Source organism: Cibotium barometz, chromosome 22 (genome assembly GCF_041138505.1).
Source record: "Cibotium barometz isolate CiBa-2024 chromosome 22, ASM4113850v1, whole genome shotgun sequence".
In the NCBI taxonomy this organism is placed as follows: Eukaryota; Viridiplantae; Streptophyta; class Polypodiopsida; order Cyatheales; family Cibotiaceae; genus Cibotium; species Cibotium barometz.
In genome coordinates this window covers 7,217,320-7,244,960 of record NC_141067.1, presented here as the reverse complement: position 1 = coordinate 7,244,960, position 27,641 = coordinate 7,217,320, and the positions used below count along the sequence as shown (strand labels likewise).

General features: G+C 36.6%; 1 protein-coding gene across 7 annotated transcripts; it reads right to left on the bottom strand.

The window, feature by feature from the left end:
• Positions 1 to 23,108: 23,108 nt before the first annotated feature.
• Positions 23,109 to 26,042, bottom strand: LOC147626203 (zinc-finger homeodomain protein 2-like). Of its 7 annotated transcripts, XM_086816339.1 has the most exons (5): positions 25,776 to 26,042; positions 25,590 to 25,678; positions 25,382 to 25,452; positions 24,166 to 25,021; positions 23,109 to 23,790 (listed from the first exon to the last, which is right to left on the bottom strand). In XM_086816339.1, exons 4-5 carry the CDS (start codon positions 24,921 to 24,923, stop codon positions 23,736 to 23,738), a joined length of 813 nt encoding a protein of 270 aa, XP_086672465.1. In that variant the 5' UTR covers positions 24,924 to 25,021; positions 25,382 to 25,452; positions 25,590 to 25,678; positions 25,776 to 26,042; the 3' UTR covers positions 23,109 to 23,735. The 7 variants fall into 7 exon arrangements, 6 of the variants coding, with proteins under 6 accessions (XP_086672465.1, XP_086672463.1, XP_086672467.1 ...); XR_015268559.1 differs by having other exon boundaries at positions 23,109 to 23,592; positions 23,681 to 23,790; positions 24,166 to 25,678; XM_086816337.1 differs by lacking the exon at positions 25,382 to 25,452.
• Positions 26,043 to 27,641: the final 1,599 nt, after the last annotated feature.

The following is a 27,641-nucleotide window of genomic DNA, read 5'->3' as shown; positions in this document are numbered from 1 at the left end:
AACCTTTCTCAATCCTAGAAAGATTAACTTAAGGATTAATTAAGCTCTTCTTACTATTTACTCTCTTGAATTTAGAAAAATGTGTAGATTAGAGTTCTATAAATCTGATTTGGGTTAATTTAAGTTAAATAAAGAATGATAAAAATGAGAAATGGTCAGCCATACAAAGGAGGTTATGGCAAAATTTTCCAAAATTTTGTGGAAAAGAAAGTTTATTTTTATGTTATTCCAAAAGAGTAATTCCCACCATTTTTGCATCTAAAAGAAATATTCTAATTACTCCATGTACATATTCACCTATGAATATGCATGGATATCACTGATATTAACTATTAAATTTGATTTTTATGCATAGAAAGATGCATAAAGGAAATTTTTTTATTACAAAAGTGTTATTCTCATTAAATTTGATTTTTATGCATAAAAAGATGCATTAAATTTTTTTTATTACAAAAGTGTTATTCTCATTAAATTTGAATTTTATGCATAGAAAGATGCATAAAGGAAATTTTTAAATTACAAAAGTGTTATTCTCATTAAATTTGATTTTTATGCACATGCATAAAGGAATTTTTTTAATTACAAAAGTGTTATTCTCATTAAATTTGATTTTTATGCATAGAAAGATGCATAAAGGAAGTTTTTTTATTACAAAAGTGTTATTCTCATTAAATTTGATTTTTATGCATAGAAAGATGCATAAAGGAAAATGTTTTTATTACAAAAGTGTTATTCTCATTAAATTTGATTTTTATGCATAGAAAGATGCATAAAGAAAATTTTTTATTACAAAAATGTTATTCTCATTAAATTTGATTTTTATGCATAGAAAGATGCATAAAGGATTTTTTTTAATTACAAAAGTGTTATTCTCATTGAATTTGATTTTTATGCATAGAAAGATGCATAAAGGGATTTTTTAATTACAAAAGTGTTATTCTCATTAAATTTGATTTTTATGCATAGAAAGATGCATAAAGAATTTTTTTAATTACAAAAGTGTTATTCTCATTAAATTTGATTTTTATGCATAGAAAGATGCATAAAGGAATTTTTTAATTACAAAAGTGTTATTCTTATTAAATTTGATTTTTATGCATAAAAAGATGCATAAAGAAATTTTTATTATTATAAAAGTGTTATTCTTATAAAAAATGATTTTTATGCATAAATAGATGCATAAAGAAATTCTTTTTATTTTAAAAGTATTAATCCTATTACATTTGATTTTATGCATAAATAGGTGCATAAAAGATTTTTTTTTAAAAGAGTTATTCCCATTGAAGTTGATTTTTAAGCATAAATAGATGCATAAAGAATTTTTATATCAAAATTGGAATTCTCTTAAATTCTATGAGTATTTGAGAAATGAATAATTAAATACTCTAAGAGAGAAATTTCTATCGTTTTATATTCACACGTATTGTAAAAAGGGAATTCAGAAAATCTATCAAGATCGAAATATTCAGATAAATGATTAATCTATTCCTCATTGGAATTTGTAACTAATTTAGAAATCAGTTAAGTGAATATTCAAAGAAAGAAATTCAGTAAAATAGTAACTGAAAGATAGATCAGGAAAAATCTTATCCGACTCGAACCTTGAATCAAACCAAGACCAAACTCTTTCGTCAGTTTTGAGTAAAGAAGATGTGACTAGTTTAGAAAAATACACTAAAAACTCTCGCCAAATCTGAAACTAAGTTGAGACCCTTCGAATTGATCTGTGGATCAAGGCTATAGAATTTGAGGAATTCTGGTATGAAATTCAAAATTTCGATCAAGAAGTTTTGGGAATACTGATTCAAGAAATACTCCTTGTATTAAAAAAAAAATCAAACTGAAAACTTGCATAGAAATGAGATGTGATGTGAATAGATGTGATGAGATGCGATGTGAATCAAATAGATGTGAATGAATGGATGGATGTAATGTGATGTGAATAGATGTGATGAGATGTGATGTGAATCAGATAGATGTGAATGAATGGATGGATGTGGATGTGTATGTGAAGAATGGATGTGGATGTGTATGTGAAGAACGGATGTGGATGTGTATGTGAAGAATGGATGTGGATGAGTATGTGAAAGTATGTGAAAGAATGGATATGGATGTGTATGTGAGAAAGAATGTGATGTGATGTAAAGAGATGTGATGTGACATGAATATATGTGGATGTAAAGTGATATATATGAATGTATGGATAGATGTGAGTAGTCGTACATGTGAACGATTGGATGGATGTGGATGAATGAGATGAGATGTGTATGAATGAGATATGATGTGGATAGAAGTGATGTGATATAATGTGGATAGAATGTATGGGATGGGATGGTTATGAGAATGAATGTGGTGGATATGAATGAATGAATGTGATGGATATGAATGAATGTGATGTGATGGATGTAAATGGATGTGATGTAAATGAATGTGATGGACATGAATAGATGTGATGTGATGTGAATCGGGATGTGAATGAATGAGATGTGATGTGAATTGGGATGTGAGTGAATGAATCGGGATGTGAATGAATGTGATGTGATGTGAATCGGGATGTGAGTGAATGAGATGTGATGTAAATTGGGATAGATGTGATAAGTGATGTGAATGAATATGATATGATGAGATGTGGATATGGGTAGATGCGAGTGGATGAGATCTGATGCGGATAAATGAGAAAAGATGTGATGGGATGGAAAATGATGTGATGAGAATAGGAATACATATGAAATAAATGAGGATTGATGTGGAACAATGTGGAAAGACGAGAGTTCGTTATAAAAACAGTATTTATGACCTATTTTTAAATGACTATTTTATGTCAAGAATGCTAGGGAAGCATTTTGACCGTCTTGTGAATGAGGTCGTGGAGACCTAGCTAATAAAGTTGCAACAGCAGCACGGAGAGTCAATGTGGAGAACGTCTCGCGTAGCAAGGTCGGCCAAGGTCTTGACCAGCCTTGGTTCGATTTAAATGGTGAGCTTCCGGTATGGTGGATGAGGGACCAAGGAAGCGGCCTATGAGTGAAGCGCTAGGTGACCAGCGAAGGATTCTAGAGGGTGCTAACCATACGGTGCTCAGGCTCTGGGTCGCCAAAGATACCCACACGTGTGTCGTGGAAGATATTTGAATCAAGGAGCAAGAGTTGTTTTCTGAATTCGGGCATGGATCTAGTTGATTGACCTTGCTGGTCCTCAACGGATGAGTCCATGGCTCTTTTATATGGATCTGTTGGTTGATCTTGCTCATCTTCAAACGGAGATTTCATTTTGATTTTTATAAGTGAATAGATTGCCGGGTACTATGAGCTAGGAACTATCGAAAAGGCCCCTGAGTGGACAAGTGGTGAGCGTTCTGGTTGCCAATGATGCCATAAGTACACCGAGGAAGAAAAAATTAGGATTCAACTGGATATTTTGGAGGTTTATGATCAATGATACTATAGTTTCATTAAAAGATTGTTTTAAAGACAGTTGAATCTGTGAAAGAGGTAATTTGATATTGGGTGTGTAAGTGGTGTGACTAGTTTTAAGTTTGCATGAATATCCGGCTAGGGGGCCTGGGAACTCTTTTCCTTGGTACCCAAGACAAAACCTAACCAAATTCTTAAATGGATCCTATCACTACAGTGGTTGGCTAACGGTTGGCTAACCCACGAGACTGGATGGGGTTAGGCTCAACTGATGGATCCCTAAAATGAGACTCAAATCTGTTATGGTACGATAGATGAAGTAAATCCTGGATAAAAATTATTCTATAGAAAAGAATCAAGGGCTGTGCCTCTCAATGAGGAAAAAAGCGTTGGTCTCTATGATCCAAGTGTAAGTCTTTTCCTTGATCTGACTGTGATACTTATGAGTTCGGTCAAATCAGTTCAGTCAGTTAAGGCTCTTGACTACGTTAGAGTAAAAATATCCTCGAGGAATCGCCTGGGCTTTCCGGGTGAGGGAAGTTTTTCCGGGTTTGGTTTTGGAAGAACCAAGGGATTAGTCTCTTGTCCGGATATTCGTTGGGCGAGGCCCCGAGTGAAGGACCCTACCCCGCGTAAGAAGTCCTACTTCCGCTGCTACCACCCCAGGATTCGTTGCGCGGGAGGGGACATGGATCTTTCAAGCCACCTCTTGTGTGCACAGGGTTTGCTTTTCTCCACTTGCGAAAATAGTAGCTGATCATAAATGTAACTATCCTTATCTCTAGCAAATCATCTAACTGAGGATTGGCCAGCTTTGTGTGCTTTGCCACATTTGCCCATAATGTGCTCTCTCCAACCAATGTGGAAGTAGTTCTTCTAAGTCAGGTCGTGGGGCACGTCGAGGGTATGGTACATTATGCTGTTTTGTTGAGGTGACTTTTGAATATGCTTCTGGTATGATTCGACATGTGGCCTCAAATGGAATAATCTGCATGAGTACCTTAAACATTAACTTTGGCTTCAAAGAGGATTGCCTGCACGTATGAGCCCCTCGTACTTTGCAGCTGACAAATAATCCAAGATGGTATCATCAATAAATGGTTCAAGATTATCTTGTGGGATGGTATGTCTTACCTCTTAAGAGTGCCTTGTTGGAGATCGGTGAGGTGCAAGTACCTCCTCGGGGGCGAGAGTGTTAGTGGGGAAATCTATCTCGGGAGGATAAAAAGATGAGAAAATGCATTCAGCTTGAGATGTGTTAGTAGGTTGCATGTTAGGATATGGGTTAAGTAGCTTACTAGTGACATTAGAATAGACAGGGTACGTTGATTTTGAAAATGAAGAAGAAGATTCTTCTTGATCCTGACTTGTGGTGCTAGGGGATGGGTGGCTAGGCTTTTGAGACTTAATAAACTCTTGTAAGCCGGGAATTTCTTCTTCGTTTATAGTGGGATACTCTATATGGGTAGCATCAAAATTGTATTGTACATTTGTCAGCATGGCTTCTAAATGTTTGTAGATATTAGTGTAGAGTTTTAGAATGACAAAAGGATGATAGAGAGTCTACTCACATAGGTTTAGATGTTGGTGAGTGTTATATACCTCTAGCCAGCCGCCGCTGTGACTTATGACCCATTGGTAACTATGTATGACTACTTCGTTAGTTGGCGGGCGTCTTTAGAATGTCATCTAGGACAAACAGGTCTAATTTTTTGACATTGTTGTCCAGAATTTTTGAGTTTTGGAGAACACAACACCAACTACGAAGGTTTAGCATGATAGAATGCAGAGAATTAAAAAAATATCCTGGGGATTAGTGAATACTAAGTCACCCCTCAAAATTCCCATGATTATGGTAGAATCAACATCTCTTTCTGTATTTTGTTTGAGTAATGTTAGTTCTCCTAGGCCTATATCTTCAGATAGATTTATATCATATTGAAGTAGAGAGAGGGTTAGTGTAGACAAAAACAAAGAAAGAGTTCGAGGAGGGGCCCGAGGAGTTGCTGGCAGCTGTCCCAACTTGGAGCCATGCTCAAGGAGGAGACGAAGATCATCACTGGGTTTCGGCCGTTGACTTCTTTCTTGGATTGTGAGTTGACACTCTAATTCTTGTAGGGGCAGGAGTCTGTGTTGCTAAGGAGGTTTGAAATGGACGTTTCTCTAACCATCCTTTGCAGCATCCAATTCTTCAAATCTTCGTGTTGCATCTTCTTGGGCTCGCTGGGCGGTTGCTTCCCTTGCTTGAGCTTTGGTAATCTGTTGGAGTCTTTGGGCCGCCAACCTCTGAGCATCTTGAAGTTGTTTTGTAAGCTGTGTCACTGTCTCTTGGTGTGCCAACTCATTTTTGTGTGTTTCTACCTGGCTTGCACTTATTGTTTCATTAAGAGCTCCGATCTTCTCTGCACGAGCCTTGTTGGTATCTATCAATATAGGCTGATATGTTCTCCTTTTCAAGTTGTCTAAAAATATCCCATTGCTATCTGGCTTTACTCTTGTATGATGGAGGTAAGAAATCTTTTTTGATCAGCTTTTGGAATTCTTTCCATGACTTTGGTTTGCGTTTCCCCTGTCTAATAACATTCCACCAAAGTGCTGCACTATCTACCAAATGATCAGTAGCACATTTATCCTTTCTCATGATCTTGTATCCCTTTCGAGACTCTTGAACTTTGAGAGTAGCTCGCACAGTCCTTTGAATAGGATCGTTGTCAGAATCCAAAGAAATAGATTTGGAATACGCACGCCTTCGCTTCTTGCGAGCAAATTTTTGCTCAAAATCTTCCCTTTGCCTCTTCTCACTCATGCAGTGCATTTAGTTGATCTTGGATAGTGGGTGGTTGTGGATAGATTGCCATTGCAAAAGAAACAAGTAAAATATTATGGAAATGTAGAAATAAAATAGAAAAGATAGCAAACTTATCTGACTCCTGTGTATTTAAAAGAAGGGTTGTCAAAGTGCTTGAAGTTGATGGCATCCCATGAAGAATTAAAATAATAATCCAATAATGCTTGTGTTGACAAATAACGCCGAAAATACTGATTGCAAGAGGATTCAAAAATATAAAGAAGTTCGTGTAATTTTATGCAATCCTGAAATTTCACTTGAGTTGTGTCCTTGATTTGGGATGCTTGAAATCCTTGGAAGTGAAGTTTTTATAAGCTTGTGAAACTTTTTTAATATTAAGCCTAAAGCTATAAGCTTTGTAAAAAGCTGCAACGCTCATGGTTGAAAACGGCGCACAATGGAGAAAGTTCCAGGAGATGGCGCACAACATAAAGACCGGCCAGGTGCTTCAAGCTTTGTTATAAGCAACTAACGGTTGTAATTCTGCGCCAAAGAGGGAGAACTGCTGGCCTGCGCTACCACCGCCGTGGAGAAGAATTAGAAAGAAAGAAAAATTTCCAGCCATATTTTGTTTTAAAAAAATATAAGAAATTCCTAGGCTGTTTTTTTTAAAAAAAAAAGCGTAGTTGTGTCCGTCCATTATAGATTTCTTTTTTTTTTTCGTACACACCGGGGCCCACTCAAGTGGGTAGAGCCGATTTCTTGTTGCTTCAATCTTCTCTAAATCAGAGAGTGGGACTAAACGTTTTGGGCTATCGTGAATCCATCCGTACGGTTGGTTGGATCTGAGGAAGATAAAGCATAGAGTAAAACCACCTTCAAGCTTGTAGGGGTGGTTTTTTCTACTTGTGGTTCCCTGAAGAAGGTGATGATTTATTCCCATCCCTTGATCAAAACCTTCATTCAAGGGTGCACATAATTCACATAACCATGTCTACTTTGTCCAAGGGTCTTCCAACCTTCTCTTCTTTATCTCATAGATTTTTGAATGAACTCCCCTTGTCCAAACCATGTCTACTTTGCCCAAGGGTCTTCCAGACCTTCTCTTCTTTATCTCATAGATTTTTGAATGAACTTTGCCCTTGTCCAAAGCCTTTGTGCCGTTGCTGCAGATTCTACTCTTCCCGTGCAAGTATTTGTTGAATTTGTTGAAAGGCCTTCAAATTTGCTCCAAGCCAATAACCTTTGAGTAAAAATCAATTTCTTGATTTTCTTCAAATCTCCATGACCCAAATTCAACTCTTGAATTTGCCGTGCTCTGATACCACTGTTACAGGACCATGGTACATGGAGATTAGATTATTTCATAAATTAAATAATAATAAAAAATAAACCATAACATCATAGCATAAATCAAGAGCATGAAAATCAAAGAATACAAGATTGGGTGCAATCTCCCCCCCCCCTCCCCCCCCCCCTCCCCCCCCCCCCCCCCCCCGACGTGTGTGGCTCCACTCCCACACGCAGTATTTAAATCATATTCATAAATTTAGCCCTTGGAACTATAAATAACATAGCTTTTCTAAAATTGGGCTTTTACAAAATTAAACCTTAGTCCAATGCTTTTAAAACATCTCATAAAAAATAAACCTTGCCCAACATATGTGCAAAGGGCCAAATCATACAAAATTAAATATTTAGCACACATGTGCTTGGCTAGATAATCTCGTCCAATGCCCACCTTGATTGTCCTTAATTCATGATCTATACTTAACATAGTCCACAATGTTACATCACAATTACTTTTTTGGAATCACTCACAAAAATTAATTCTAACAAATGAAAATCATTCACTACCATGCTTCACACATGAACCATGCATCACACATAATTAATTCGATTCACTCCCATGATAAAATATTCTAAAAAATCTCACTCCCGTGATAGTCCTCCCATTTGAGAAGACAACCGTCCTCGGTTGTAACTATTAGCATGCACAGGTGATCAAACACATTAATTGTTCCCACATTGGATTCACTCACAATGTCATTATGTATTTAAGTGGATTCACTCCCACATGTCCTCACACGCATCACATGTGTCTTAGAGTTGATCGGATTCACTCACACGACGATCAAACTCACATAACCTTTACACATGTCACACGTGTCTTAGAGTTAATCGGACTCACTCACAATTAAACTCCTACATTGGATTCCAATGTTTTCATACGCGTCACACGTATTCACAAAGTATACCACACGTCTCACACGTGTCACAACTGGTTGGACTCACTCACAACAAGCTAGGGTCACCCTCATCAAGAATTAATTCAAAAGAGTTGATTGGATTCACTCACAATCAAACTTACACATTTCTTACATGCGTCACACATGTCATAGTTGGTTGGATTCACTCACAACCAAATTAATCACACTTGGGCCACCCAAGATTTTCTTTTCACTTATTATTGGATCACCCAATAATAAATTAATTATCATAACATCAAATGCTGCTATAGTGTAGAAAATTAAAAATCAAACAAGATATTTCAAATTGACACTCCCATTGGATGTTTGTGAAAACATTACAGCATGCAAACGAGCCTTGAAAAATGCTCCAAACGCCCCGAAGCATGTAAAATTATGTTAACAAGTTAACGTAGTTAACAAAACACTATAGTGTATATCTTCTCCACCTAAGAGGATAGCTCAATATAAGATAATTAAAAGAGTAGCTCAAGGATAAGATGCCAAGGGAGTGAGGGCTAAGAGAATGTGCTTTGATACCAATTGTTAGAGTGGAGATGAAGGTAGAAGCATACACACAAATCTATCAAGCAAGGAGAGAAAGAGAGAAGCACAACACTCAAGATTGATGAGAATGAGTAAAGTACAAGTGACGTGACATGAAAGGTTACTTACACACTCATAAGAGTGTGTACATACGCTTGGGAAAAAAGACCTCCTAAAGAGGGAAAAAGTACACCGGCCCATTATTAGCCTACATCCACACATCACTACTATATAAATGTCTACAGGTTTGTCTTATGAGGTGGATGACATTATGAGGGAAGGCACTTGAAGGGTAGTTGTCTCCTTTCTTGCTATGCCCTTGACTTGATCTGTATTGCCTTCTTTTGCTCTGTCTTCTTCCACTTTTCCTTCTCCTTTGGTTAGTGGTTGCTCTTTTGAAGCTGTTTATTAGTTGTGATGCATTCCCTTTCTTATGCCCTTGCTTCCTCCTCAAGTTGGCTTTAATTTATGGCATTTTTGGCTCTTCAGTGCATGGGTCTAAAAGCTTGTGTTGTTACCTCCCTCTCTGGATCTTTTACTTTGGCTTTCGGACTTTCTAGCTTTTTTTGCATGGAAGATCATCACTTCAATGCATATTGTGGGATCAACACTTGTGCTTACCATTTGGGTTGGTCGTAATAATAGGGAGGACAATAGATCCTCCCATTCTTTTTCTTCTTCCTCTACTTCAAATAATTTTAGTGGTGTAACATTGGAGCAAAGTGGGTTGCCTCCTTTTGGTTTTCTTCATGTGCTTTTTTTGCATTTTCATGTGCTATCTATGCTAAAAGATCCTTTTTTCTGCAATCATCACAATAGTCTCCTCCATGGTAGCCCTTATACTTTCTCATCAATTTTTCTAGGGCTAATAGGCTCATCTTCTTGCATTGGGAGAGGTTTCTTTGTACTATTGCTTAGGACTTTTGTAAACAGGTAGGAGTTTTTACTATGGTAGAGGTGTAATATGGCTTAAGACTTGTGTGAATAGGTAGGAGTTTTTACTATGGTAGAGGTGTCTTTTGTAATATGGTGTAAGAAGTTTGTGAATAGGTAGGAGTTTTTACTATGGTACTCCGTGGGCTTGGAGGTATGTATTCATCTCCTTGTAGACGTAGTGTGCCTAATCATCTATCAGATACATTTTGTAGTTTGTGGAGGTCAATATGAGCTTTTCTGCATGATCATTAAATGGGCCTTGTGTGTCTTTTCATCTGCTTGAGCGTTGATTTTTTCATACTCCACCCCATTGTTGTTGTAGTTGATTTTTGTTATCATTTCTTTAAAATGGAGGTGCTTCTTTTCAACCTTGTGAGTCCTGGTAGTAGTCGAGGGTAACTGGAGGGCTTGCCTAATGTCTTCTTCACTCATGAATCGTGATTCTTTGCTTGCTCCCATTTGGTAGAGTTACTTCTCCAATATTGGTATGCCTATCACATGAATTTAAAAACTCTGCACATAGTTTTTGGTTAATGATATTTGGAAGCTCCTCAGTGCACTTGTTCATGCTGATTGCTAACACACTTGTTCATGCCGATTACTTAGCGCACTTGTTCATGTCGATTGCTTGGCACACTTGTTCATACACCGATTACTTGAAACTCGGCCTTGAATTCTGTGACAAGATGCATTCGGGGGAGTGGTACTGGAAATCCACTTTCCCCCTTAATGTTCTGACCTTATTGTGGATAATGATACATCCTATAGGTTTGGCCCCAAATGTGTAAAATTTAGTAGCTTTGTCCGCTTATTCTTTTTTCTTTTCCATCTACTTTTGTTGGGTGTGGACCTAAGCTCTTCTGCTAAGGTTACTTGAACTCCGAGACCTTCTCTTATCTTCTTGGAAGATATCCTATAAATAGAAATCCCAATTATGGTGGGAGCCCAACACCATAGGTAGGGGTGTTGCCATGTTCTCCAAATTTTGTTGAGGAGAAGGGTATTGGATGAAGTGTAGTGTGTTAGTCACATGCTTCTTTTTGTTTTGAGTGCTCAATGATGGTGTTGTGTGTAGTGCCAGTGTAACTATACAATTGAATTTTATTGTGCATTAGTAGTCGTGTGCATTAGTAGTCGTGTATCTATCTCCCTAGCTAATTTTGGAGTTTTTTTAGTGTCATGTATGGGCTCAATAGGACGTGTATATCATGGTTTTTGAGCTAATAAAGAGAGCACACATATAAGTGCAATGTACTCCCTAGCTAATTTTGGAGTTTTCAGTATATCATTGTTTTTGAGCTGATAAAGAGAGCATACATATGAGTGCAATGTGCATGCGAAAAAACAGTGTTAGAGCACTAATTATTGAGATTATCTCATGCATGGCAAAGGTGTACTCAAGGAGTGTTGATAGACATGGGTACATTGTATGTGTGATGTTCTAAGTGTTCTAGCTAGATACAAAAAATCCAATAATGAAAAATAATGACTTGATTTAATAACATGCAAAAAAGTAAGGGTAATGCAACAGGAGTGCAAGATGTTAGATTTATGGGGCATGATGTACTATAAGTGCCACAACTATGACTAAGACTTTGAATTGTAAATGCGATTATGCAGACTTAGTCATGCGCATTAGGAAATTAGTCATGTATAGGAAAATTTGGAGTTTTGTTGTTTTAGTACCATTGGGACACATGAGAGGGGGTTCTAGTACCATTGGCACATGAGCACGTGAGAGGGGGTTGAGGAAGCACACATCATGATGTAAATGTATTTTTGGATGATTGTTTTCATGCATAAAAAACTAGGCATACTCTAATTTCTCTCATGTTAACTCGTGATGGGGGAAATATGCCCATAAATAGGCTTGACCTTTAATCACACTTTGATGTGGATTTTTTCCTCACATTAACTTGTGAACGGGAAAAATATTTTACTTTGGCTTTGCTGTAGTTTTATGGATGGGAAGCATACAAGTGTGTGCAAGCATGCAAACATGGGGGAAAGAGCATGTAAACTTACACCTTCAATCTTTCAACGAGCTATAACAAAAAAAGCAGAGGGAAAAGAGTATGCAAGCCTACACCTTCAATCTTCCACAAGCTATAACAAAGAAAGCACAGAGAGGGATTCGACCCCTATGTGGTAAATAGTGTTGTGGTATGGAGGGGTTGGAACTAAAGGTGATGACAATGACGATGAATGTAGGCATGCGAGCAATAGGTACTAGCAGAAAAACTTCAAGGCACATGACATGAGATAAGGCAAAAATAGCAAGAATGAACAAAGGATTGGTTTTTATAAGAGACAATCGTTTTCATGCAAGGGGTGATGCTATCGATTCATTAATAAAGAAGGGTGGCAACACCTAGCAACATGCTACTGGTGGCTAACTAATTTTAGATAGTTATGACTTGAGTATCCCCCACACCTTACTTAAATTACCTTTTGACCTGATGGAACTAAGGCTTATTCCTTCCATGAATTTCTTCTTACCTTGGTTTCTTCATTTGCTCCACTTTTTTGCACGTGAAAACTCAATAAATTAGTCATGTCTAGAATTCTACCTAGTTTTTCATGTGTAAAAATGTTATGTTTTTTAGTACTCAAAGCTTATGTAAAGGTTCAATGCTTTGTTAAGAAGGATTTTTCATGACCATCTTACCACTTTGACCAATTCTTGTGCACGTGACTACTTTAAGATAATCATGGCATAACTATCTCACCTAGTTTTTCTCGGGTGAACCCCTTACTCAATCCTTGTCACACTAATGGATTTGATGATGGAGTAATTCCTTGGAATCCATGAGAGATTTTAAAAGTGGGCTTTATATAAGCTTTGTAATTAGCAATCTCTTATATGGTTATATAAATGCATGTCCTTTTAAAAACTTTTCACATGAGGGTTATGTCTAGGTATTGTCAATTTTCCACATGGAAAGGTAATTACTTTGTATCTTAAAGTTGTAATTATTTTGAATGTAGGATTTATAAGTTGTGCAACTAGCAATTTGTTATATGGATATAAAACATTTTACATGAGGGTTACGTGTGGATTTTGGTAAGCAATCTCCCACATGAGGGTTAGATGTGGATTTTGGCAATTAATCTCCCGCATGAAAAGGTAATTGCTCTAAAAGTTTACATCAAATTTCCTTGTGATAGATTTATTCCATTTATTAATTTTAAGAAGTAATAAAAATTTCCAAAGTGTAGATTACAAAATTTGCAAGTTTGCTATGTAGTAACACAAATGAATACCTCTTTCTCTTCTAGTGATATGTTGATATAGGAGTTAAATACTTTTTATAAGTGCATTTTCGTCTTTACGTAGCCAACAATGAGGTAAAAATTTAAATGCTGGCCCATGGTTGGGCCACATGGCTCTTTAAAAAATCATAAAATAAAAAATCATTTTTATTTATGTTTCAATTTTTAAGTTGACTTCTTCCATTAGTGGTGGTACAATCATTATAGTGCTTTGATAAGCAAAGAATACTCCCAAGAGTAGACTAAAGCAAACCATTTTAAAAACAACATAGTTCAAAATAGCCAAAAACTTTGTGTAGAAGCTCTGGAGTTAAAATATCAAAAACTCTTTGTAGAAGTTGTGATATTAGGGTAGTAAAAGCCTTACATCAATAGGCACACTTTTATAACAAAGTTATATGTAGTTAGTTGCAATTGTTTAACCATTCTTAAACTTGTTATTACTTCAAATCCTTGATCTTAATGCATGCCTTTACGGTGGCCAAGAACTATCTTTGCTTAATTGATGACTTTTTGTCTTCCTTGTGATATAGGAGTTTAAAACTTTTTATAAGTCCATTTTCCACTTTTTTGAAAAAATTGAATAGTGAAACTAAGTTTGAATATTAAAAATACACCTTCCGTACACTCAAACATAAAATGTGAAAGTTCCACGTGAAAACTTGAGAGGAGTTCAAAACTTTCAAGTATAGCTAATTACTTCAAACATGTGAAAGTTCCACATGTGGGTGAAAACTTAAGAGGAGTTCAAAAGTTAGAAGTATACCTAATTATTTCAATCATGAAATTGAGAAATCTCATGCGTGAAAATGTGACAGAAGTTCAAAACCTTTTATGAAAAAACTAAAATTCACACATAATTTTAACTTGGCATATTACATATGTACCTATCTTATCTCACACATAAAATGGAGAAATCCCACACGTGAGGTGGTCTTCTAATTGTAAAGCTAGGTGAAATAAAAAAATGTTATCATATTGATTGAAATATCAAATGGGAGCTCATAGTTCACATGGGAAAAAACAAAAAGGCAAGTGGTGTCTTGCACACTTTTAAAAATAGGGTACATCTATCAATTTGTTTTCTACCAGTCAAAATAAAGGTGATGTTGTGCAAATTTAATTAAGATTTAGCATTAAAAATTAGATAAATGCTAGGATTGTAACTAAAAAGTAAGATAAATAAATTAAGATTTAGCATTAAAAATTTAAACAAATGCTAGGACGGTAACTAAAAATTAGATAAATGCTAGGATTGTAACTAAAATGTAGAATTTTTAACCCTTAAAACTATTTTAAAATTATAGACCGAGAAAATATACTACAAACCAAGGTTTTCAAACTGAAGCCACCCTTGCAAAAAGCAATTTGTAGCCAAGAATTTATCATTTGAACCGAGAAAATTATAGTACAAAATAGGTTTTTTGAGCAATGTAGGCACCCTTACAAAATGTAATATACATGCATGAAGAGGTAGCTTGTCAGCCTACCAATGTGTGTTACATGAATAGGCGGCTTGTTTGCCAATTGCACTCATGTTGAAAATGGTGATTAATTTGTTGAAGATGGTGATTATTACCAAGCCTTTGCCTTTCCACCAAATGTGTGGTTTTTCCACTCACAAACAACAAGCTGATGCTCCTATGTTGATCTCACCACCCATTCTAGCTTTAAGCTCCTCTTGGACCACCTCCTGCCTATTTTAAATGTCTAAATACATGGCTAAGGGAAGAGATTTCAAATTTTGCAAGACTCAATTTCTTCTCTAAGGACTTTCACCAAAATTTTGGAAGGAAAATGATGGCATCCACCCATTCAATGAGCCTATTCACTAGGTAGTTGATGCACTATCCTCAACCAAGGTTGAGATGTCAAGTGGTAAGGCATATGATGTCAAGTGGAAAAGTGTAGAAGTGGTATAACATGATCTCCATAGTGAAATCCATGGAGAATAAAGAAGAACTAGAATTGAACTCTTATGCTTTACAAACATGTGGGGATACAAGTTCTTGGTTACATTAATAAGCATATGCCTATTAAACATAACTACACAAATCATAACGTCTTTTAGCATGGGCTTCCATGTAATTCATTTTGGAAATCCAATATATGTGACAATATATATTCATGATTTACTTTGACTATGATTTGGAGATCTTAAAAATGATAAAATTGAAAAGGGACCCAAGGAGAAGAAATGCACAACTCCAATATATACTCAAGGCTTCGTTAAAAATAAATATTAGTAAGGTGAAGCCAAGGAGGATGTAAATTTCAATCTCATGGGACCAAAGAACAAACATTCTTCATAGCCTAAAATGATTTGAAACTTTAAAAGATAAAGAAAACTATTTTTAGTGTGTGTGTGTGGGTGGGGGGGTCAATTGTGCTCAAAATGTTTGCTTGATTTCTCTTTTAACTTGGTTCTTTTCTTTTGCCATACTATCAAAGCACTTCTTTTGTTGGCAATGATTTAGTAAATATGTACACAAAGTGTGGTGCTCTTATGGGAAGAGCACATAAGTGTTTGAGGAGCTCTTGGTTCAAGATGTATTTTTCTTCTCAAGGTGTACCCACATGATGTTTTATTTTTTCCCGTGTGAAGTATGGATTTTCGACCTCACAATTCTCATCATAAATTCCAAATAATGTAATTATGAATGCATGTTCTCTTTTAGCCTTATATTAACTTTAACATCGTGATCAATTATACTTCTCCCAAATGTGACTCATGATTTTTTACTAATTTTTCATCACATGTGAAGTTAACTTTATAGAGAATGCCTTGTTGAATTTGAACTCCATCAACTTGATCATAAGTGTAGTAGTAGTAAGTTAGAACGTGGGAATTATAACCTATGCAACTAGCAATCTATAATATGGTAATGTAAATGCATATCATTTGCGTGTCCTTTTCAAAACATTTCACTTGAGGGACACCTCTAGATTTTGTCAAATTCCCACATGGAAAGGTGAATACTTTGCATCTTAAGGGTGGGTTACCTCGAGATTTTTTCAAATTCCCACATGGAAAGGTGAATAATTTGCATCTTAAGGGTCGCCTTTAGATTTTGTCAAATTCCCACATGGAAAGATGAATACCTTGCATCTTAAATAATTTTAAATGTGGGATTTATAAGTTGTGCACCTAGCATATTCGTTAATAATTATAAATGTGGAATTTATAAGTTGTACAACCAGCATATTCGTTATATGGTAATGTAAATGTATATTTCTTGCGTGTACTTTTATAAAACTTTTCACAAAAGGGTTGCATTTGGATTTTGACAATATCTCCCAAATGATAAGATGATTACTTTGTATCTACGTTTACATCAAATTTCTTTGTAGTAATTTTAATCCTTAAAAATTTTAAGCACCAATATACATGTAAAAGTTATATAAATGCATACCTCTTTCTCTTCTGTGATAAATGCATACCTCTTTCTCTTCTATGATGATATAGGAGTTCAAAACTTTTATAAGTGCATTTTTCACTTTATGAAAATACTTATACTAAGTTTAAATATTACATATATACATATCTTATTCATACATGAAATGTAAAAAGTCTCATATGTGAAATCTTAAGAGGGGTTTAAATCCTACATATAAACCTTATGTTATCCCAAACATGAAATATAAAAGTCCCACACATGAAAATGTAAATATTTTTCAAAACCTTTTATGATTGCATTTTTCAATTTGTGAATATTTTCGACACATAATATCTATGTTAAAATTGAATATTACCGTACCAATCTTATTTCACACATGAAATGCAAAATCCCAAATGTGAGGTGGTTTTTTGATGGTAGGACTAAGATGGATAAAAGATGGTAGCACTAAGATGGATAAAAGATGGTAGGACTAAGATGGATAAAAGATGGTAGCACTAGGAGGGATAAAAGACTAGGACTAGGACTACTCCTAGTCCTCCTAGGGATAAAAGACTAGGAGGGATAAAAGTCATTATCTTTAATGGTAGGATTAAGAGGGATAAAATATCTTACCATATCAATTGAAATGTCAAAGCTCATAATAACAAAAACCCATATGGGTTGCACACTTTTGGAAATTGGGTCCTTGTGGCATAGGGTATTGATAAGAGCACTTGGACATGGCATAGAGCTCAGATACTAGACATCCATGGGTGTAGAGAACCACTTTTAGTAGGCTTCTTAAATGTAACCAGATAAATAATACATTAAAAATATATTTTTGCATAATTAAATTTGGAAATGCAATATATTCATGAATTACTTTAATTAGAATTAGGAGATCTTTAAAAGTGATAAATTGAAAAGAGACCCATGACTAGGAGATGCACAACTCTAGGATATACTAAAGGCTTAGTTTTTGTTTTTTTTTTAGAAATAGAAAGGTGAACCCAAGGAAGTTGTGACTTTCAACCAAAGAACAAAAAATATGATTGTAGGGCATGAAGGCTTCAAAGTGTGTATAGATTGACATGTTTGAAATTTGATATATTTTTTCTAAACCCCTCTATGAAACTTGTTTTAGTGGGGGGCTTCACACCAAAATGTGTTTAGATTGAAACATTTTGAAACTAAAAAAAAAAAAGCTCTCGGTGAAACTTGTTTTGGGAGGGGTTGTCTGTTGCAATTACTATAAATTCTTGCTTGATTTCTCTTTTACCTTGGTTCCACTTCAATTTCACCCAAAATTTCCCAAATTTATGATTTTGGCTCTCCTTTTGTTACACATACACCCTTTTTTCCCCTGCTTTAATGTTGTAACCAAGTACAATAATGTCCTCCTTCCAGTTTCTCTATATCTTACCCGCCTGGTGTTTTCCCCTTCTTTTTTCTTTCTTCTTCTTCCTCATTCTCATCTTTCTTCTTCTTCTTCCTCCTCCTCATCTTCTCCTTCTTCCTCTTTCTAATGACATCTTCCTCGTCTTCCTTTTCCTTTTTCCTTCTTACTTATCTTTTTCCTTTTTTGTTTCTTCCTCTTTCTCTTTCTTCCTCCTCTTTCTGCTCACCTACTTCTCTTTGTTTCTCTCTCTACTCACCTACTTCTCTTTGTTTCTCTCTCTACTCACCTCAACCTCTCCCTTTTCCTTTACCTTTCTCCCCCTTTTTTCTTCTTTCTACCTCTCTTTGTTTATCTTTCTACTCGACTCAACCTCTCCCTTTTTCTCTTCTTTTTTCCTTATTTCATTGTCCTTTGCTTTCTCTTTTCTTCTTCTTTACTCGCCTTCCTTCTTTCTTACTTCTCTTCTGAACTCTTTAGTATACTCAATGTGTTGACTCAAAGGTTCAAATCTTTGTGTATTGTTTGAAGTTTTTAGAAAGTTATATGCATTTTCTAATCATTATTTTTTCTAGAGAATTTAAAAATATTTAATCATATTTTAAAAAAATTAAAATATTGAAGAGATGAAATGTGCAAAGAAAAATCTTAAAATATAAGTAGAGAAAAGCCTGAAAATATTTCCTCTATTGGAAGAATCAAATAATCATCCATAAATTAAAGAGTGAGCAAAGGTTCAAAATATCAAAGGTCATTTAAAAGAATCTTGGTAATAACCATGATCACATTCACCACAAAGTAGATGCCAAGAGTAGCCACGTTTAACCCTACATTTAAGAGATGATTTGGGAAAGAATAGTGGTTAGAATGATGAAGGCAAAGGAATCTCTTGAACTTATGGGCTTATCGGCTCATATGTATGTATTTGGAGCATACCTAATAGACATGGATCAATGCAGAAGTACTCTTGCTTATGCCCCATCACTTGTGTCATTAATGTTAATCCTTACTAATTAGCTTAATTATTTTTACCTTGTGTGTATACCATGTGTAATCATAATGTTTAACCCTCATGACTATCCACCCTAAGCCCTTTAAACCATGGATCAATGCAGAAGTACTCTTGCTTATGCCCCATCACTTGTGTCATTAATGTTAATCCTTACTAATTAGCTTAATTATTTTTACCTTGTGTGTATACCATGTGTAATCATAATGTTTAACCCTCATTACTATCCACCCTAAGCCCTTTAAACCATAACCTAACATTGGTATTAGAGCCTAGTTCATCCCCATTAGGATTAATAAGTCATAGGATTATTAATATCATTAGCAAAAATAAGGTTTTTCCCCCTTTTACCCCTCTTCACGAATCATCTCTCAAATCTTGAGTGTGGAGTCTTCATACTTCAAACAAATCATACAACCCTCTTGCCAAGACATAGGCATTACTCATATCAAGGGGCTTAGCCCAAATCAATGAAGAAACATGCACATCAACACATGCAACCGACTAGGAGAAGAACATGACATCCTTGTCTACTGAAGGAGAGAAGAAAAACCCCTTTAGGGATCATGACCCAATTCCAAGATAAGCCCTCACATCAAATCTTAAAGTGTTATATCCACTGGTTGGTAAAATCAAAGCTTTTTCTCAATTTTATGTTAACAGTCACTAACAAAGGATTAGTGCTAATCATCTTGGGTTTTTGGATCTACGAGGGTTCAAGCCAGGCATTATTAGGGAGTTGCATCATCCCCTCTCATTTGGGCATCCAATTACATCCTCCAAGTTTCTATGTTTTTCAGCCTATCTCATTAAGGGACATAATTGCTCTAATGATAATTAAGGAGTGTCGCTAAGCATTAAACCTTGGTTGTAAGGGACTACACACTTACATTGAAGTAAATCTTAGTTGATAAGACCTTTCCACATCAAAATAATGGCATCTCACACTATGCATTTTGATAGGTTTGATGCCAATGGGTTCCACACTTGGCAGCAAATGAAGGTGAAGTATCATTTAATGAAAGAGAGTATTTGGAGTGTTGTCAACGGGAAGGAAAAGAAACCTACCACTAGATATGGAGAGCTTGCATGGGTCATTAAGGACAATAAAGCATTGGCTATTAATGCATTAGCACTTAATGATAACTACATACATCACATCTCTAATCTACAGACATCTCTAGAAGCATCGGACAAACTAGAGGAATTGTTTGAGGCAAAGGGAAGGAACTCTAAAATTGCATGGAAGATTTAGTGCTTTAAGCTCAAGCTAAACTCTCAAGAGTCATTTGATGCCCACGTGAACCACACGAAGAGTCTCATGACTCAACTCTTAACCATTGGAGCACCAATGGATAATGATGATGCAGTAGCAGTGCATCAACATCCATAGGAGCACCAGTGGATGATGATGCTGTAGTAGCAGTGCTCTTAAAGAGCATTCCCGATGAGCAGTATTGACACATCGCCACAACTCTAAAGAACCTCACTTGAAGGGATCATCACTTCCCACCAACAAGAAGAAGAAAAGAACATCAATGGAAAAGATTCTTCTCCAAGAAAGGTCCTCACAAAGGGCCACTCAAAGGTAAAGGTAAAAAGTGTAACTTTTGTGGTAAACCTAACCATGAAGAAAAAGATTGCTACTTCAAAAAGAAATGTAACTTTTGTCGAAAATTGAACCATGAAGAAAAAGGTTATATCTTAAAAAAGAGAGCATCCTCGGCACCTATTCCAAGCAAGGCTTCCAAAGAAGAGGCCAAACTTGTCCACTCCACAAAAATTATCTCTACTCATTTGTAAACCTCACCTAGTGAAACCTAAGCCAAAAAGAGCTAGGTAAATCCAAACATGTCAAAGGCTAAGGTGGTGAAACTAAAGTCGTAGAACTTAGTAAATCACATGTCTATGAGTATGGGCAATCATTTGAGGGGGAGTATTGGAAGCAGGAAATAATCATCCACCAACTGAAGAGTGAGCAAAGGTTCAAAATATCACAGGTCTTTTGGAAAAGAATCTTGGTAATTAACCCATGATCACATTCACCACAAAGTAGATGTAAAGGGTAGCCACTTTTGACCCTACATTCTATGAGATGATTTGGGAAAGAATAGTGGAGAGAATGAAGGCAAAGGAATCTCTTAAGCTGGTGGGTTTATTAGCTCAAATGCATGTATTTGGAGGCTATTTAATGGCCATGGGTCAATGAGTTACTCTCTTATGTCCCATGACGTGTCATTAGTGTTAGTTATTTGCTCATTAGCTTAATCATTTTTTTTGCTTAGTGTGTACACCATGCTTAATCAAAATGTATAATCCTCATTACTATCCACCGTGAGCCCTCTAACCCATAACCTAACACACAACAATATAAAATCCACGAATGTGTCATTTCCTTGAAACTGTTCAAAGAAATGATTTTGATTAATGTGCAACCATTGATGATCTAAAACGATGATTGTTGGTCCATGTGCATCAATAAATTCTCAACGTCCAAGTTACAGAGAAGTGTTGGCCAAATCCTAGAAGTAAAAAATGTGTTGCTTGAGCTTCGTGCCCCAATTTAGCATGGCAACGCTTGCACAACTTAAAGCTCATAGTTCAACTTTCCTCATATTTTAACCTTTTCCCATACATACATATCATCAATAAATTGAATAGTGGTGACTCCAATAGATCTAGAGATCAAGGAAATCAACCCGAGGTTACTTGACGACAGTAACTCAGGCTGTTGTACCCTTTCCATGGGAGGTTTATCCTTTGGAGAGGGTAGAAAAAGGACGTCTTCAAAAACCAAAAAAAAAAACAAGTCTTGAAAAAAAAAGATTGAAAAATATTTTGAGAATCTACATCTAGTAGGCATAACTCTATACGCGGAACTCTCTTGCTCAACGCTAACATGTAGTGCATGTACAATTCCTTTTTACCTTCTTTAAATATAAACTCACTTTTTTTCTTTTTCGAGATGAAGTGTGTTTGTATTAGACACTTGTACATCATATTAGAGCATAAGGAGGGTATCTTACGAATCAATTTCTGAGGGTTTCTTACACGGGAAAAAGAGAGAGAGAGAGAGAAAGAAAGAGAGGGGCGCGCTTCACACGTGTGAGTGCACAACCTAAAAATCAACGACCCGCGGCACGTGTGCACCGTGTTCAGCCAAAGCTAGGTCACGTTCGTTCTTGATTGTGAAACCCGCCCCTGGCCTTGGCCCCGCACCCTTAAAGCAGGCTCACAAGATCCTCGGTGGAGTCCCTGCAGTGAACTACCAGCATCTGCAAGGTTTGCTTTTTCCTTAGTCTGCCACATCTGTGTGTCTTCTGGCACGAGACCCTTCACTAATCTAGTATAACCGTCTTCACTAATTAAGCATATAATTGCCTGCTAATCAAACCATTGGGACACGTGCAGTGCAACCAAGTGAATATTAGTGGCAAATTGGCAGTGTGATTTTTCTGTGGTATGACTATGTTTTGTGGGCATGAAATATCTCCACATCATGATATTGCTAGGGATGAATCAAAATTCATGAGACCATCACATAAAATTAAGCTCCTCACTAAGTGCTTGAATTTATCAGTGTTTTTTTCCTCTTTCTGAAGTGGAGTCGCAGTATTGATCTCGCGACCTTGCTTTGTCACGGTAGGCCGCTTGGTTCGATCTCGCGACTTCACCTGGCTAGGGTGGAAAAAAGCAAGCTAACCACATAGGGGTGTAGGGACATTTTACTTGGGATTTTGATGAGATACACTCTCCAATGGATATCTGGACATAAATGGGTGCTTCAACATCGTACCAGAAGTGTCCTATATTAAGAGATCTCTTTTACACACACATCATCTCTTCTTGCAATCCTTCCGATTTGCTTTGCATACAAACTGCATTTTCAAGGGACAAAAGTATATACTTTTATGCAGCTAAAATCACCTTGCAGTATTCTATTGAATTAGGATTCCATACAAGGAGCAACAACCATGCTGTGTTGCATTGATGTCTCTGGCAATGCACCATGTCCTGTATGGTGTTCCCACCTCTTAGAAGGTCAAATTAGTCAAAGATCTAAGCAGAAAAATAGTCGATCGATCTAAGCAGAAACATAGTCGATGATGAAAGCATACATTACCCCCTATTTTTGATAGTAGTAAGTGAAAGACTGCACCTTTTACTTAAAACATTCAAACATTCACAAATGCCAGCCCTGCCTTAGGCATGGCCCTCCTTTAAGCTAACAACTTCTACTATATACAAAAGCCTTGCAAGTATTGTTACAAAACAGTCTTTCCTTTCATCACAGTAAATGATCATCTGCATGGAGTGTGAGAAGTGAATGATCACATCACTCCTCAAAACACAGATGGTAGACAAGAAAGTTGGCTTGTCTTTAGACAACTGTGAGTTTTCTTGTCAAAAAAGCAACGTCAAATTTGCGAATGTCACCTTGATTCTGCGGAGGTAGGGAGTCACCGGGATCTCAACAACGGTTGACTTGCAAGTTGCCAAATGAGAAAATTGTTAGACCCATCCTTTTGAAACCAACAAGAGACCTTTTAGCTCTTTGCAAAGAGCAACACGTTTTCCCCCAAAACATAACATCACTCGACTCTGTTACGGAGAAAGTAGCCAATCTTGTTTCGGGATATAGGAAAAATGTGCAGCCCAAGGAATGCTTGAAGAAAGCTTACTTAGTCACCTGTACAGGCCATTCAAAAACTGACAGGAGATGCCTCTTCCATTAATAATATGGGTTAGTAGTTGGGTGCACTTGAACAGTTTTTCTCAGGTCCAAGTCCATTGTCCCCCCTGTAAGAAAACAAAATGTGCCAGACGTGAGCACCCCCAAACAAAACAATACCGACATAGACTAGGGCTAAAAGCTGCTAACAAAGCAAAAAGTTGTGCACACAAAGCAAAGACACATCAATCATGGGAAACAAAATCAAGATCATAGCATGGAGAAGCCCAACTGCTTAGCCCCCCCCACCATATCACTGCTCCTCCGCAACACTTTATTTTAATAAAACAAGGACACTAGCAGAGAGATAAACTCAGCAGAAAACACATGCACAGTTACGTTTCAACAGCACAAATGCAAGACAAAACACAATCAGCACCCTATTAGATGCAGTATGACAGCAATCCTTTGATAGGGCACTGTAAGGTGAGGTGGAACATTACATTTTTTTGGTTGCATTGTGCCTGTTATTATGCACCCATGCCTTGAACGATTGCCACTCGATACCAATCTCCTGGCAAAACACCTTTACGGCCTCATCCTGCTTCAAAACTTTCCATCCCAGGGTTTCAGCAAAGGAAAACATTTTCTGCTTCTGCTGCAATGTGAAAATTGTGCGGACACGCTTCCTCCTGGGCGGCCATCCCCGGCCAACATAGTGATCGTGGGGGTATGCAAGACGAGTATTGATTGGCATCACCATGTGACCAGCATGTGAGAAGATATCTCCTGAAGATGGGAGAGTCAGTAGAGCTGGAGTTGGAGGCCCAGATAGGGCCTGTGTATGAGTTTCAGCTTTGCAGCGTGCGCATATGACATTGCGATGATGGAAATTGCGATGACAGGAGCATGCAGCACATATGAAGGCATCCATGGTGCCATCCTCACCACTGGCTATGAACTCTCCACAGCCATCTAGGGCATACCCTCCTTTGCTTGCAGCATGATTCTTCTGGCACTCGCCATACAGCACGACTGATTCATTGTCCGGTCTCTCTTGCTCCTTTGAGGGAAGCCCACTGATACCGCCACAGCTGCTCCCAGTGATACGAAACCTTAAAGGCCTGAGCTCTCCTGAAACCTCTTCTGGATGTGGCAAGGGAACGCATGAGCCGCCATCGGATATGTGGTGGATCCGCATGGGCTTGGGCAACTCAGAGTATTGTGTATTGGGTAAATGAAGATTAATCTCTGGATCCATAGCCTCTTTAGACCTTCAACATGCTCATCTACAGATGCTTCTTTTGACAAAGCAGTATGTTGCACATCTTCAACATGGTCACCCTAGAAGCTTCTGTGCTGAAAAAAAGGCCCCTAAATATGATAATCCGTGAATTGAAAAGGCCAAATTTTTCTTATTGGAAAAAATACAATTAAAAAAGCCCTCTCTGATTGGCAATATTGGCGAAACAACGCCTGAATGAGAAAATTTATGAATCAAGAAAAGGATGAATTTCTTTTTCTTGCAAAACAAAAACTGTCCTTAAGACAGATTAAATCCATGGCACTGTTTTCTTAAAACAACAATAAAAAAAGCCTATCTGAGTAACAATATGGATGAAAAAGCCCCTAAATGAGAAAATCCATATAATTTAAAAAAATTATCTTGAAGAAAACTCTCCCTTGAACTAATTTTTGTGTCCGGTTTTCCAAAAATACCTGCTTTGAGTGTGAATGCCATGAAGGGAAACTGATATTTTCTCTTTTTTATGAAAATACAAGGACTGTCCCTGAAATTATAATTTTTTTGCCAAAAAAAACTCCTGATGATCTTAAGTAAAAGGGCATAGCCATTTTTCAAAAATTTGCAGTTAAAAAAAAGCTCAAATTCTAAGGAGTTTCAGTTCTCTGAGGGCCTTCATCGTACCCATTTTCATGTCACATAGACTCGAGGCTCCATTTGATATTTCGATGGAAAATAGGAAAAGGGAAAAAAAAAAGGCCATAGCCTAACACCTGCCAAGCAACTGTAGCATTTCAACGCCAACCCAATTTGAAAAAATAAATTCTAAAAACCTTCATACACAGACAAAAGTTATCAACTAAAGATTACCTCCGTTGATTCTCAAAAAAGAGAAAAAAAGAAGCAGCAAATTCAGAGAAGCCCAAAGCACCTGGGAACAGCTTCAAGCGCCTGCACACCCTAATTTGCAAGAAGAAGAAGCTGCAAATTGGAGGCGAGAAAATTCCAAACAGATGGATTAGCAGGAAGGCGACGAGCTTGGGTGCTTAAACTTGACTAATTAACCTCTTGTAAAAGTCCCATTCACACCAGACGTAAGCTTGTTCTGCACGCTTCCACAATAGAATTTGATGAGTTTGTTATTATTATTGACTAGATAACGGCGGTATTAAGAAGAGGATGTGGACATTAAGATGATGTAAATAGGCCATTCTCATTTCATCAACGGACTTCACACCCCATTATCAATGCCCCATTTTCTACAGAAAGAGGATATATATAGTTATTGGTCTCCTTATTGGAAGACTCACCCACCAAGTTAAAATCCTTAACTTATGTTGTTCTATGTATGCGCACGCATGTGCAATATGCATGTGTGTGTGTGTGCGCGCGCTCTCGCGCTTGTGCACGTGCACGCGTGAGAGAGAGAGAGATAACAGATTTCCTAACTTTGAACTTGTTATTAGTAAATAGTACTAAATAAATTATGAAATACGTCCTTTTTTCAGCTCTTCACTTATATTTTACATTCTTCTCATTGAGGTTTTCCCACTACGTGAATTGGATAGATACAAAAGCCACCACTAAGATCGAGGCATAGTTAAGGAAGAAAGCTGAGGGCAAGGTAGCTTGGAAGAAAGTGAATCCAGAGGAAATCAGAAGAGAGAAGAGCAACTCATTAAGAAATAGATGAGAGAGACAAAATCCAAGAAGGTAGCTGTAATGGTAAAGAAGAAGGTCGAAGCATACTTACTCTCGCGCAAGCAGGAAGTGAGGGAAGGCAAAGTGGTAAAAAATTCAAAGGCTAAGAAAATAAGCCAAGGTTGAGGTTGAGAAAACGAAAACAAAGAAAACATCAAATAAGCCAAAGATCGAGCTAAAGAGGAAAGGCCAAGGCTGAGCAATACATGAAGTTATAACGCTTTTTACTTTATCACGTTCCTTTAATCTCCCCTAATGGCTATTAGGCATTAATTTTTGGATAAGAAAGATATTTTTGATAAGAAGCTTGTGGTTTGACCATTTGCTTGTTACAATACCAAAAGGATAATTTCAAAAAGTTAGAAACATTTTAGATTATAAGCAAAGGAACAAGGGAGGTTAATGCCGGTTAAGTCTATATTATAAATACGTGTAGACATGGAAAAACTTAGAAGGTACTACACATGAGCTAGCATCATAAGCAAAGTTTTCCTTATTCTTAAAATTTCCTTAGATCAAGGGAGTGCTAAAGTTAGAAAGGTGTTCATTGGAAGTGAAGTTTGTGAACCACACTCATGATGTTTACTTTTCAATCATGAAAAGTGAATCTATCTACTCTTGCTATGAGGGTACAAGATAGCCATGTAGCTTCCCACCAACATTTGGAGCAATCGTACATACATCAAACCCTTATTAAACATATTTAACTAGTTCATACATGCTAATTAAAGAGTTGTGATTAACAATTTTATCTTTCTTTTTTTTGCCATGCTGAATGTAAGAACGTTCCATAGAGTGTTGATAAATATTAAATATCACAATGACATCCCATAGAAAAAAAAGTTCTATTTCACATATGGTATTAAAAATTTTGTTTAAATTTTTATAATACAGATGAAGTTTACATCCATTAATAAAATGTAACAATTTACTTTCTTACAACTATTGATAGTTAACATAGTAAATGGGTGTGAATGGAGGCTCCTTTTCCTCATATATGGTATTAAAAATTTTGTTTAAATCTTTATAATACAT